The following is a 14627-nucleotide window of genomic DNA, read 5'->3' on the forward strand; positions in this document are numbered from 1 at the left end:
ATAAAACACATATTACAGATCCATGTATTAAGTTATCGTGAACTGCTGGTATCCCTGAATTAATCACGTTTTCCTTTACAGGATGGATATCTAAGAGCAGCTACTTGAAATATGAATCTCAATGAAGGTAAGTTTGACTTTTTATTATTTCAGATTAATATGAGGATACAAACAAGTAAGTTACGATGTGTATATTTACTAGGTAAGGTCCCTGTTGTAGTTGTACCCCACACCCAGTAGGTGTGCCATACACCCTTACATTGTGCCCTTTAGATGAGAACACACCAATCCCCCTCCCTCCTCCTATCTCCACCCTCCCTCCAACTTTAATTAAATTGAGATTTTTCTTCCGTGGGCATGTATTATATCATCTACTGGCTTCATATTAGTATTGAATACATCAGATACTTGCTTTTCCATTGTGATACTTTACTAAAAAGAATGTTCTCCAACTCCATCAGGTTAATACAAAAGGTGTAAAGTCAATGAGGGTAAGTTTATACAAGAAGAAAAAGGGAATGAATTTGCTGAGCCACAGATAATAGAATTCCTGAATAAAGATAAATTTGAACACAGGAAGGCTTAAAACTGCAGCCAGGTGCTGAAATGGACAAGGATAAGTGCCAAAGAGAAAGGTAAGGTATTTTATAATTTGTTTACAAAGACTAGTTGGTGCACATCTGCTTATTGCTGGATATTACTTGTATGAGTAGATAAATCAAAAACTCAGAGAAATGAGCAGCAGGGTCAGATAACTGGTAAATTGTTGGGGAGACATGATATGAGTAAGGAAGCAACAGAAATTGTTCGAAGAAGAGGTCGTCAAGACATGCCTGGCAGACACTCAAGATTGAGTGCAAAGAGCACGGGCTGAGTCAGGCTGGCAAAGAAAGAAGATATCACAGATTCTCCCCTGGGCTCTTTCCATGACCCAGAACGTCAAAATGACTAAGTCAGGTTTATGTTCACATTCTAGAAAATTTTTCTTTATACCCCTTGAAAGGGTTCGAGACCCCTCTCCTAAGCAGTTCTAAAACTGACTTGGAAACACAGTAGAAATTCTATAAGTTGGCCACTTAAGGGACTGTAACAATTTGGTCAACATACAGAGGTGGTCGACATAAGGAACTAGATGGGCCTAGTGTACTGTTATGTCCGGGCAGTGCACGTCCAGTCTATGAAAACTGGGTCAACTTAAGGAGGAGCTCGATGTAAGGAGGTGGTCAGTTCCGGAGGTTATTCTACTGTACTTTCATTCACCTAAATTTAGGAACAACAAAACAAAGATGCACTTTTATATTTTAAACTTTTCATCTCCTTATTTAGAGATCATTTGAAGTGCAAAGAGCAGAACTGAAACATTTAAATGAATGTGTGGCTGTTAAAATTCATTTTAACAACATGAAATGATCAGCATAAAATACTAATTAACAGGTCTTTCTAGGATGGAAAATGGAGCATTTCAGTATGACAGGGAAAAAGAAAGAAAGATAATACTGGGAGAAAAACAATTCAAAACTGTCATGATTTCTTCCAGAAGAATAATATCTGCACCTAAGGCAATATTGTGAAGAAACTATAGACTAGACTTATGACTTATGTTCTGTTTTGTTTTTATTTGAGACCTTCATAAATATGCTTTCCAATCAGAGAATTATAAAAATAAGATCTGCATAAGATATATCCTATAGAAGCCTCCTAATGTGGTGCCAAGGGTACAGCTCTGTTACTAAATTGATTATCAAGTAAAAGAAGTTTTTTTCTCTTTTTTTTTTTTATTGAATCATAGCTGTGTACATTAATGCAATCATGGGGTACAATGTGCTAGTTTTAGACACAATCTGAAATGCTTTCATCAAACTGGTCAACATATCCCTCACGGCATTTTCTTACTTATTGTGTTAAGACATTTATATTCTATACCTAGTAAATTTCACATGTACCCTTGTGAGATGCACTGTAGGTGTGAAAGTGCGTGTGGGCTGACCGGCTAGGATGTTTTCATTCAGGTTCTGATGCCAGCTTCTCATCACACTTCTCTCTTCAGGAACAATTGCTCTTGGCTTGGCACAGGCAGTGATGAGAAATCGTACAACAATAACAACATTCATCCTGCTGGGATTGACAGATGACCCAAAACTACAAGTGGTGCTTTTCATATTTTTGTTTCTCACCTACATGTTAAGTGTGGCTGGGAACCTCACCATTATCACCCTCACGCTTTGGGATTCCCGTCTTAAAACTCCCATGTATTTTTTTCTCCGAAATTTCTCTTTCTTAGAAGTCTCATTCACCACTGTCTGTATTCCTAGATTCCTATACACTATGACAACTGGAGATAAAACTGTTACCTATAATGCTTGTGCCACCCAAATATTTTTCGTTGTCCTCTTTGCAGCAACAGAATTTTTTCTTCTTGCTGCCATGTCCTATGACCGCTATGTGGCCATTTGTAAGCCCCTGCATTACACAACCATCATGAACAACAGAGTCTGCACCATACTCATTCTCTGCTGTTGGCTTGCTGGCCTGTTAATCATCCTCCCACCTCTCAGTGTGGGTCTCCAGCTGGAATTCTGTGATTCGAATGAGATTGATCATTTTGGCTGTGATACATCTCCCATTATACAGATAACCTGCTCAGATACAAAATTTATAGACAGAATTATCTTGAGTTTTGCCATAGTGACACTCATTATTACCCTAGTATGTGTTGTACTCTCCTATACATACATCATTAAGACCATTTTAAAATTCCCTTCTGCCCAACAAAGGAAAAAGGCCTTCTCTACCTGCTCTTCTCATATGATTGTGGTTTCCATCACCTATGGCAGCTGCATCTCCATCTACATCAAACCTTCAGCAAAGGAAGGAGTGGCCATCAATAAGGTGGTGTCTCTACTCACTACTTCAGTTGCCCCACTGCTTAACCCATTCATTTACACCCTTCGAAACAAGCAAGTGAAAGACGCCTTCAAAGATGCAGTAAAACGAATTGCATTTCTCACAAAATAAGAAATTATTGATTTTTTGAGGCTAAGTTAAATTAAATTTAAATCTGAATAATGTAGAAACAACATACACGAACTAGACAAATTTATGGGGTTTTTTATTCTGTAGATTCACCAAGCTAATCTTTCATCAGCAATACTTTTTTTCTTACAATACAAAAGGCAAAATCAAACAATTTATTTCTTCTTCTTATAATTTGATTTTATTCAGAAAGGTTTATTCAGTTATTGTAAACTCCAGAAATTAGATTCTCAAAAATCTCTGATGTTACTAAAAAGAAATGTAAATAAATAAAAATTGCATTGCTGGGTGGCACCTGTGACTCAGTGGTTAGGGCACCGGCCCCATATATGGAGGGTGGCAGGTTCGAACCTGGCCCCAGCCAAACTGCAACAAAGAAAAAATAGCTAGACATTGTGGTGAGCTAAGCCCAGGAGTTGCAGCTTGCTGTGAGCTGTGACACCAGGATACTGCCAAGGGCAAAAAAGTGAGACTTTGTCTCTAAAAAAAAAAAAATTCATAATTTAGAAGGACATTCTAATGTTCATTTGATTGCTTAGCATACCCTGACTACTGAAGATAAAATCTAGGCAAAGTGTGAAAAGTTGTATGGGCCCAGAGAAGAGAGAATTAAATAATCAGGTAATAGTAATGCAGATAACTTGGACAAAATTACTGAAATTGTTTCTATTAAATGTTAAAAAACAGCGTCTCTTAATTTTTTTTCATGTTCTATAATTATGAAAATAAAGTTTCCGGCTTTCAGAGTACAAAAATAACTACTGTCTATGTTTATTAAATATCATCTAGTTGCTCAAACATTTTATATTTTAATCATATTTATAATTGTTATACAAAGTCATGGTCACAATATGGATATAAGCTTCTTTAATATTTCAAAAATATTCAATTAGAGTGGCTATTGTTAGAAAGATAAAAAATAACAGATGCTAGTGAGGATGCACAGAAAAGGGAACTCTTATATACTGTGGGAATATGAATTAGTACAACACAATGGAAAACAGTATGGAGATTTCTGAAAAAAAAATAAAAATAGAACTACCTGTAATCCAGCAATCCCCCTACTTATTTTTCCAAAGGAAAAAACATTCACTAGGAGCAAAAACATCCACCAAAACATCACCTTTGCTCTTATGGTTGTCACAGTACTACTCACAATAGTAAAGATATGGAATCAGTCTTGGCATCTATCAACAGAAGAGTGGATAAAGAACATGTGATATATATACACACAATGGATTACTATTCAACCACAAAATATAATAAAATCTTGTCATTGGAGGCAATATGGATAGAACTGAAGGTCACTATGTGACATGAAATAAGCCAGGCATTACATTTCTCACTCATGTGAGGGAGCTAAAAATCTTGAGCTCATGGACATAGAGAATAGATTAATAGATACCAGAGATGGGGAAAAGTGGTGAGGGAGGGGTGGATGAAGAGAGGGTGGTTATATTTACAAATATATAGTAAGATAGAAGGAAAAAGTTCTAATGTTTGAGATTAGAATATCAAATGTTGAAATATTATGTATATTTCAAAGTAACTTCAATTTATTACAAGTGCACTGTGATCAAAACAACATGGTATTGGCACAAAAATAGAGACACAGATATTTGGAACCAAATAGAAAACCAAGAGATGAAACCAGTCTCTTATAGCCATCTGATCTTTGATAAACCCAATAAAAACATACACTGGGAAAAACAATCCCTATTCAATAAATGGTGCTAGGAGAACTGGATAACCACATGTAAAGCCTAAAACCTGACCCACACCTTTCATTATAAAAATTAATTCAAGATGGATAAAAGATTTAAATCTAAGGCAGGAAACAATTAAAATCCTAGAAGAAAGTGTGGGAAGAACTCAAAGATGTCAGCCAGCAGAAAGATTTTATGAAGAAGATTTCCATGGCAATTGCAACAACAAAAATAATAAATAGGACTTAATTAAACTGAAAAGCTTCAGCACAACTAAAGACACAACAATCAGAAAATAGATAACCTTCAGAAATGGAAAACATATTTGCATATTATAAATCTGACAAAGGTTTGATAACTAGGATCTATACAGAATTCAAATTAATCAACAAAAAAAGAGGTCACAACCCCATCTATCACTACACAAAAGACATAAATAAACATAACCTTCTCTGAGGAAGACAGATGAATGGCTAACAAACATATGAAAAAGTGCTCATTGTCCCTATATCATCAGAGAAATGCAAGTCAAAACCACCCAGAGATATCACCTAACCCCAGTGACATTAGCCCACATCACAAAATCCCAAAGTTTCAGATACTCACGCAGATGTGGAGAGAAAGGAACACTTTTACATCATTGGTGGGATTGCAAACTAATACAGCCTCTTTGGATATTAGTATGGACAATCCTCAAAGAACTCAAATTAGACCTCCCATTTGGCTCTGCAATCCCACTACTAGACATCTACTCAGAAGAAAAAGAATCATTTTATCATAAGGACATTTGCACTAGATTGTTTATTGCAGCTCAATTGACAATTGCCAAGATGTGGAAACAACAATGCCCATCAATTCAGGAATGGATTAACAAACTGTAATATATGCATATTACTAATAGTGAATATCACTATTCAGCCACAAAAGAGATAGTGACTTCACATCTTTTGTATTAACCTGGATGGAATTGAAACACATTCTTCTTCATAAAGTATCACAAGAATGGAAAAGCAAATATCCTATGTACTCAATACTAATATGAAGCCAGTAGAGGATCTAACTCACACCCATATAAGAGAAAACTCAATTCAATTCAAGTTGAGGGAAGGAGAAATGAGCAAGGGGAAGAGGGGGGTTGGGGTGCTTGCACTGAATGGACATGATGTAGGGGTAGATGGCACACCTTTTTGGGTGCAGAACATAGCTACAAGAGGGACTCTACCTCATGAATTCAAATACTGTGATTTGGTTGTTTGTATCCTCACATTAACCTGAAATTTAAAACAAAAGAGGAAAAGCAGGAGAAAAACAAAATTCATAAAGAAAAGAAAATGTATTTATTATTAAGTAAGTAAAAGTGAATTCATTATATTCTTCATCCTCATCACCTTCATGCTGAGTGGGATGAGGAGGAAGGGGCAGAGGAGGGGTTGGTCGTGCTGTCTCAGGGGTGGTAGAGGCAAATAAGGTGGGAGAACATAGAAAAGGCAACGGGAAAGACAGGCACACTTAATGTAAATTTGTAGAGAGCAAATTTGTAATTTGTGCCTATTTTTCTTTTTCATTTCTCTAAAAATGTCTCTATGTGGTACCAATCCTTCACTGTTGGCTTTAGACTCAATGCCCATAGTGTAGAAGGGTACACAGAATATCATAAAAGAAGTCAAAAGAAGTCTTGAATAATCGGACAGAATAGATTCCTATAGAATAATTCCTATTCTATTCCTATAGAATTAGGAGCATTTACATCACACTGGTTAATATAAACCTCATCTCATTTACTTAAGTGTTGTGTTAAGACATTTATACTCTATACTTAATAAATCAGACAAGTACCATATGTGGGATCCCACCATTCACATTCACCCAAATTAATATTGTTAAAATGTCCACACTACTCGATCACTTTGAGTAGTGTGAACATTTTAACAATATTAATTCTTCTAATCCATGACTATGGAATATTTTTTCATTTATATTACCCATCTTCATCTTTTTTCATCAATGTTTTATTATTTTCTCTATACAAGCCTTTTACCTCCTTGGCTAAATTTTCTCCTACAAATTGTATACTTTTAACACTATTATAAAAGTAATTTTTTTCTTATTTTTTGGTAGTTCATTGTAAGTGTATAGAAATGCTACTGATTTTTTCATGTTGATTTTGTGTTCCGCAATTTTACTGAATTTATTGGTTCTAAGTTTTTTGTTTGTTTGTTTTTTGCAGTTTTTGGCCAGGGCTGGGTTTGAACCCACCACCTCCAGCATATGGGGCCAGTGCCTCACTCCTTTGAGCCACAGGTACTGCCCCAGTTCTAAGTTTTTTTTTTTGGTGGAATCTTTATAGTTTTCTCTGTATGAGATCATGTCTTCTCCAAAAAGAGACAATTTCCTATTTGGATAACTTTGTGTCTTTCTGGCCTAATTGTTCTAGGTAGAACATTAAGTACTATAAAGAGTGGAGCAGTGAGAGGGAATGTCATTGTTTTGTTCCTGATCTTAAAGGAAAAAATTGTCAGCTATTCAATGTGGAGCATGCTAGCTGTGAGTTTGTTGTATATAGATTATATTGTGTTGAAATGCATTTCTTTATACCTAACTTTTGGACAGTTTTTACCATGAAAGGATATTGAATTCTGTCAAATGCTTTGTCTGCATCTATTGAGATGACTGTGTAGGTTTTGTCCTTCATTAGTGAATCCCCTTTGTTGATTTACATATGTTCAATGATCTTAACATCCAAGGGATGAATCCCACTTGCGCATGGTAAATGATTCTTTAAAGACAATATTTAATTCAGAAATAAAAAGTCTCTCATCAAATAAACATACAGGACCAGATGGCTTCAACTAATGAATTCTACCAAACATTAAAGAACTTATCCGAATCCTTCTCAGACGCTTCCAAAAAGTTTCAAAGAAAGAAAGACTTACAAATTCATTTTACAAGACCAGCATTACCCTAATCCTAATGCCAAACAAAGATACTACATTAAAAAAAAGAAAATTATAAGCTAACATTCATGATGAACATAGATGCAAAAGTCATCAACACAATACTAGCAAACCATATATAATCTCTCGATTTTAACTTGATTTTTCATCTGTAAGATGGGTATAGTCATACAACCCCCTATCATATGGTTATTGCAAAGATTATATGAGACAACATTCATAGAATACTTGGCACAGTACTATGCCAAAGATGAGCTTGTTATTTACTTAGCCAGAACATTAACTATGTTTTATGTAACATTAGCTACTCCCACCTTTATCCTACCCCAATCAAATATATAATATTTTATTGAATGAAGAAAATATTCTACAAAATTTTACTGATTGAATGAATGAAAAACATATATACGCATAAAATTATTATACTGAACTATTTACATTAATTTTTGTTAGAGTTGGTTAGTGACTGACATTGATGCTTAGGCCAAACATGTGAAAACTAAGCAAAAATTCATCTCATTATTTGTGATGCCTTATGTGAAGGATGGTAGCAGGAGAGAAAGGTGTTAGAGGAGAGAGCAAGAGGGAGCTATTTCTGCTGTGACTTGGGGTGACAGGGCTTCATCCAAATCTGCCTTCCCTCAGGGAATTCTGAACATTTTTCCCTTGAGTTCAGCTGAAATGTTCCTATTCAATGTGGAGATAATGAAGCCTCCAGACCTGTCATCTGACTTATTGTTTTGCTCATGACCTATTGTTGCATCTTCCCGTCTCCAAAGACATTCTCCCCACTGACATATGTTTAAAGATTTTATTTGAAAGAGTTCATTCCAGTTTGTTACACTGTAGATTAATTAGTGACTTTTAAACTTGGGCTCCCAAAGGAAACTTTTGTTTGTTCAGCCAGTTGATCCCTCCACACCTGTTGCAAGCTAAATGGATATAACCGTTGCTGTTCTTGTAAAGGTAAAATTTAGGGGAGGCCAGCTTCCCTATTCAGAAAAGCTAGAATATCAATTTCCCAAACTCTAGAGAGTTCTTATCAGTTTCTACTGACTTTCCAGTTTATAACTTTTTTCCCACTAGCATTAACTTTTTTCCTACTAACAGAATGGAGCAATATATTTGGAATTTGTTTCTCTTACTTTTCTTAAAAGAAAAAGCGACTGAAAATTAATGGACATTGGTCGCTGAGGAGAATTTTCACTCAGAATTTTTGTGAGTACTATTGTGGGGGGGTGCAAAAAAAGAATAGTCTATACTTACTTGCATCAAGTCATCCATTCCTGCCCAGGTTTGAGTCACTCTGAGGACCTTTGTGGTTAATGTGCACCCAGAAGCCATGAAGGGCCATCAGAGAGGTAAGTATGATTAAGTTTGTTATGAAAGATAATTCACCAGCTAGACATTGTTAATAAATGAATCAGACTTGGTTCTTAAATAATGTTGATCAATATTCCAGGTGAAAAATCAGACAGCTTTGAAATACCACCTTATTCTATGATGTATGACATGACTTTGAAGATCTTTGAATGATGTTCATGGAAGGGAGAAGGGTTAAGAACAGAAACATGATTCACAGAGGATACAGCAAGACTATCTTTCAGGATCATTTCTATAGTTTGTTCTATAGTTCTGAGAAAACCCTCTTCTCAATCCAATGAAAGTGCCTCCCCCAGTGTTCACTACACAATTTGAACCCCCAAGCTGAAGACATAACCCTGTTTAACGGGCTATATATTCATAACACATTTCCCCCCTTAGTCAATGTATATCCCACTATGCAAGAGTTTATTAATTTCTACTTCAGATAAGATTGAAATATGGAGTAAAATGAAATACTGACAGAGAACTTTGCATTACCAGGATGGTACTAGCTAATAGTTAACAACAGCCAGAGGCAGCTCCATTTCCCTGTAATGTTATCTGAAAACCCATGGTGAGGCACAGACCACCATGGACTGGGGAAAAAGCCCTATTTTTTCAGACTCAAGGGAAACACACCTCAAGGCTATTTGTGGGAAATATCTTATGACAACCAAGTGAAAACCATTCTTGTAAAAAACTAATTGGAGTCTTTAGGGAGAATCCTGTTCCATTTAATGAGAGAAATCAGGAGCTCTGGAGACAGTGAGTACAGATAGAAGGCATTGGAGTAGCTACCGTGTGATTAATTACAGATTATTGCAGAACCATTGGCTCTAATTCAGTCACCAATAGTTAACTGACAGATCCACTTTCTTCAGGCAGAAGTAGCACCACATACAAGATTGTTTCTCTACTCAAAATGGAGAAGAAGCAAGAGCAGGGAGATACCCACATCCTTGCCATTTTCCCAGTTATGAAAAGTTTATACGTGAGTTAAGGAGGCTGGTAAAAAGGCAATACGCTATTTTGAAATATTTAAGACTAAGTTTCTGGAGGCAAACTGCTTGTTTTTGTGGCCCTGCTTCAGCATACCCTAGATAGAAGATTGTATATGGGTAAGTTTGGGGTTGCCTAAAGTTTATGGCCTCCAGCTCCTCATCTATAAGATGTGGATTATAATACCACATATCTCAGGATGTTGTTGTCAGGATTAGTCATGATAAACCATGTAATGTGTTTAGCGCAGTATCTGGGACACAACGTTCTAGAAATGCTAAAGGTTATCCTAGTTATATTTGCAAATTAATATGAAGGTAGAAAATTAGATTTCTTCTCCAGATGCATCTGTTATCTGACAGAATCTCATCAGAAATATATTTTTTTTATTAAAAACAAAATGCCTCTAGAATTGATAGCTCAGTCTTATTGCAAGATTTTGAGATCTTGGTATTGATCCACTTTCCAAATTTACAAGAAAGTAAGCTTAGAGAAGATTTTTGAATGATAACATACATTCTCTAGTGGTTGTTCTTAATTTTATATTAATGTCATTAAGTAAATTACTCATTAAGTTTTCTAGGAAAGTTATACTGATTTAGGGACAGAAATAGGTTTCTAGTTATCATCATAAGCTAGAAAACACATTAGAGCTAGAAAAAAAAAGAATCGAAAAAAATGCTCCTAAACTTTTTTCCTACATTTACATGATAAACTAATGTAATTAGGATTCAAGAAACTTACATTCATTTTCCTGCCACTAACAACTTCCAACCACCTGTTCTCAGATGTTGAACCTAAAAATTCAGGGATTCAACAAAATACAGCTGACAATATTTTCTATATTTAGGATTATATCTACCTGTTCATAATCCATAGACAATAATTTCATATAAGGGGACTAGTATCCACCAAGGCTGAGTTGTTTGTGTTAACAGATAGACAAGGAAACACAAGAAGGGTGTGGAAGACTTGGCTAAATTAGTACAGCAGGTTGAACAACGTTATTCTCAATTGGCATAATGTTTTGAAAGGTCAGGGCACAAAGACAGCCCAGAAGAGAATTTAAAGTGAGTTCAAGGAGAAGTAGTTGAATAAATATATTTTGTCACAATGCTATTCTACAGACTGCAAAGACTAAATAGATTTCGAAAAGAACACACAATGTATCACAACTAGCAAGTGCTCTATTAATAATGAATGATCAACTTGCCAAGGAAGTTGTGAGATTCAGGAAGTCCTTATCAATTTGACTTTAATATCCAAATAAGTAGAAAACTTTCTGGAAGTCATGGAGAGATAATAAAGCAGGCAAAACTACAGTTGCTGTGAAGGAAAGAGTGGAAAGGAAACCAAACTTTGCTTAACCCAGGAAGGAAGGGTATCAATCACCATGGCAGGAACAACTCCTATACAAGTAAAAGCCTCAGCCTTCATGTAATGTTTATGGATACAGTGCCTAAAACTATACTGAGAGTTTTGTATTTAGTTTTATTTAATCCTCAGTGCAATTCGATGAGGGAGATAATAATACTGCATTTTATGGATGATGACACTGAAGGAAGAAAAACTATTCTTAGCACCCTGATCTAGCTGACTCCAAAGCCACAAACCTAAAGCCCCACCACCATCTACAAAATGATCTAGGAAATTGAACTCTGTTTATCCAGGAACTAACTTTCCAGCAGCCTCATCCAGCCTCCTAGAGGAAAATTAGGGATCCAGGGTATGAAGCACTGGGACAAACTCCACGGAATTCAAGCTTCTAGCCTCCCATTTCCACAAACTAGTTCTGCACATTGACCTATGATACTGTGAAAATTATAAGTCTTGATTTACTCTCATCTCATACCCAGCCAAACAGGCCTACTGTCAGTTTACAGGATTCATATCCAAAAATGATTTTTTTAACCTTACTGATGTCACAAAAAGCTTCAGTAAGTTTAGAAACCTTATTGGAGGTAAATAAATAGAAATGGATGCATGATACAAGCCTTCCTAATGAATGTGCTTCAGATAAAGTGTAATCAGCAGGTTGGTTTTCACATACAAAGTGCTCAGTGACTTCTACTGAGTGCCAAAGACATTGTTAGGCAGTACAATGAAAGTATAAAAGTGAATGAAATAAACATGGCTTGTGTTCTTATGAGCTATGCCATCTAATAAGCAAACAAAAATCAATGCATTAAAAAGAAGTTATGGTAAGTACAAAAAGAAATGGACTAGCATAAGAAAAACAGAATGTGCTACTGAAACTCCAACTTTGTAGAAGGCTTGTTTTGGAGAGCACAGCCAAGTGGGACCTCTCTGAGGAAGTTATAGTTATGGTGAGTTCTAAAAAATTCTACAGAAAAGGTGTGACATGGGAGGGACTGAAGAAGGCCACTGTAACCAGGACATTCTGACTGAGGCAAAAATCTGAGGATAGAGATGCAGGGGCCAGATCATGTGGGAATTTGCAGGGAAAAGTAGGGAGCTTGGGTTTTATTCCAAGTACAGAAGGAAGCCATTGAAGGGATTGAGGCAGGGGAATGACAATCTTCAATAAACCTGCAGTTTTGAAAGTGAAGAAAACAGAAAGGCAATAGTTATTTTAAATGAGTATACTTGGCTATGGAGTTGGGGAAAAAAATAACAGAAACTAAGAAAAGAGGTTTTAGAAACTTCACATCTTCTATCTACATTGCACCAAAAGTTGATATGTAGTATTTATGACCAGGATTGTCATCATTAATTCTAAAACTTTGCATCTTATTATAATAATGTAAGCACTCCCTTATCATGTGCTTATTAAGACATTTTCTAAATGTTTTAAGTCTATTAACTCCTTTATTCCTTTAACAGCCCTATGTAAGTTTCAAGTATTCTCCACACTTTACTTATGAAGAAATTGAGGCACAGAGGTTAATAACTTGCCTAAAGTCAGATACTGAATAAATCACAATTTGATCCCAGTCTAGCTCCAGAGTATATGTCCCAATCCACAATGTAGTGCTGCTCTTCTGCTGCCATTATGTGGTTCCTGACGGTGTTTTTGTTTTTCTTTTCACCTGACTGATTAGTCTGGAAGAGATTCCCTTCTGGGTTTTGTTCTCCAGGTTTGTGATTGTTTGATCTAGGACTTCCTGTACCATAAACTTATTATAATGATAAAAAAAAATGATAAGAATTTTTAATACAAGCTCTTCTGGCCATACTATTGTATGGATCTCAGAGTAGCACCAGCTAGCACTGCAATCACTTTATCAAATAAAATAACAATGGCTTGCCTGGCATTTTTACTCTGTTCCTGCTAATAATTTATTTAATCCCCACTTACATCTAATTTATGCCTTGTTTTACCCACAGAACATGAAGAAGTCAGAGGTCAGTGATGAGAAATCATACATTGTCAACTATATATATCCTAGTGGGACTAACAGATGACCCAAATCTACAGATTCTGCTTTTCATCTTTTTGCTCATCACCTACCTACTGAGTGTCGTTGGAAACCTGACCATCATCACCCTCACATTTATAGATCCCCGTCTTAAAACTCCTATGTACTTTTTTCTCCGGAATTTTTCTTTTCTAGAAGTCTCTTTCACCACAGTCTGTATTCCCAGATACCTATATACCCTTGCCACTGGGGACAACACAGTGACCTATAATCCCTGTGCCGCTCAATTATTTTTTGTTGTTGTCCTGGGTGCAACTGAGTTTTTCCTCCTGACAGCCATGTCCTTTGACCGCTATGTAGCCATCTGCAAGCCCCTGCATTACATGACCATCATGAACAACAGAGTCTGCATCAAGTTCCTTATTGGCTGTTACATATTAGCACTGATCATTGTCCTCCCACCCTATATTATGGGCTTTGAACTCGAGTTTTGTGATTCCAATGTCATAGACCACTTTGGCTGTGATGCTGCCCCCATCCTGAAGATTGCCTGCTCAGATACACAGTTTATAGAACGCTTTGTCTTGGTCCTGGCAGTGCTGACGCTCATTTTCACCTTGGTGTGTGTGATTCTGTCCTACACATACATCATCAAGACCATTCTCAGATTCCCTTCTGCCCAGCAAAGGAAAAAGGCTTTTTCCACTTGTTCTTCTCACATAATTGTGGTTTCTATCACATATGGAAGCTGCATTTTCATCTATATTAAACCACATGCAAAGGAAGGGGTCGCCATGAATAAGATGGTGTCGTTGCTCACAACTTCAGTTGCCCCCGTCATGAATCCCTTCATTTATACCCTAAGAAATAAGCAAGTGATACAAGCTTTCAAAGACATGATCAAAAGGGCTGCTTCAGTCTCAAAGAACTAAAGGACTAGAGGACACAAGAGGTAAAAATGTAAAAGAACTCCTTCCATTCATTTTTGTTTCATTAGGGTATAATTTAACTGCTATAAAATTCACCAATGGTATTAGTCAATAAATTCTAGTAAATAATAAAGTAGTGAAAACACTACCATAATATAATTTTAGAACACTCCTGTGACCCCAGCTGTTTTCCTCATGACTATCCAATCACCAGTTTTACCCCTAAGCTCTAAGCAATCACCAAGCCATTTTCTGTTTCTA

General features: G+C 36.2%; 2 protein-coding genes across 2 annotated transcripts; both read left to right on the top strand.

Annotated features, from left to right (window-relative positions):
• The first annotated feature begins 2079 nt into the window (after window positions 1-2079).
• Window positions 2080-3015, top strand: LOC100960061 (olfactory receptor 6C2-like). Its single transcript, XM_003790490.1, has one exon. The coding sequence runs from the start codon at window positions 2080-2082 to the stop codon at window positions 3013-3015; it is 936 nt and encodes a 311-aa protein (XP_003790538.1).
• Window positions 3016-13430: 10415 nt separating this feature from the next.
• Window positions 13431-14369, top strand: LOC100963417 (olfactory receptor 6C2-like). The gene has a single exon (XM_003790660.1). It carries the CDS (start codon window positions 13431-13433, stop codon window positions 14367-14369), a length of 939 nt encoding a protein of 312 aa, XP_003790708.1.
• Window positions 14370-14627: the final 258 nt, after the last annotated feature.

The sequence above is a fragment of the Otolemur garnettii genome, unplaced genomic scaffold, assembly GCF_000181295.1.
Source record: "Otolemur garnettii isolate 467f Iridium unplaced genomic scaffold, OtoGar3 scaffold00043, whole genome shotgun sequence".
Lineage (NCBI taxonomy): Eukaryota > Metazoa > Chordata > Mammalia > Primates > Galagidae > Otolemur > Otolemur garnettii.

What these genes read in the sequence shown, in the direction of transcription:
- LOC100960061 (XM_003790490.1), top strand. Translation starts at nt 2,080, where the DNA reads ATGAGAAATCGTACAACAATAACAACATTCATCCTGCTGGGATTGACA.
- LOC100963417 (XM_003790660.1), top strand. Translation starts at nt 13,431, where the DNA reads ATGAGAAATCATACATTGTCAACTATATATATCCTAGTGGGACTAACA.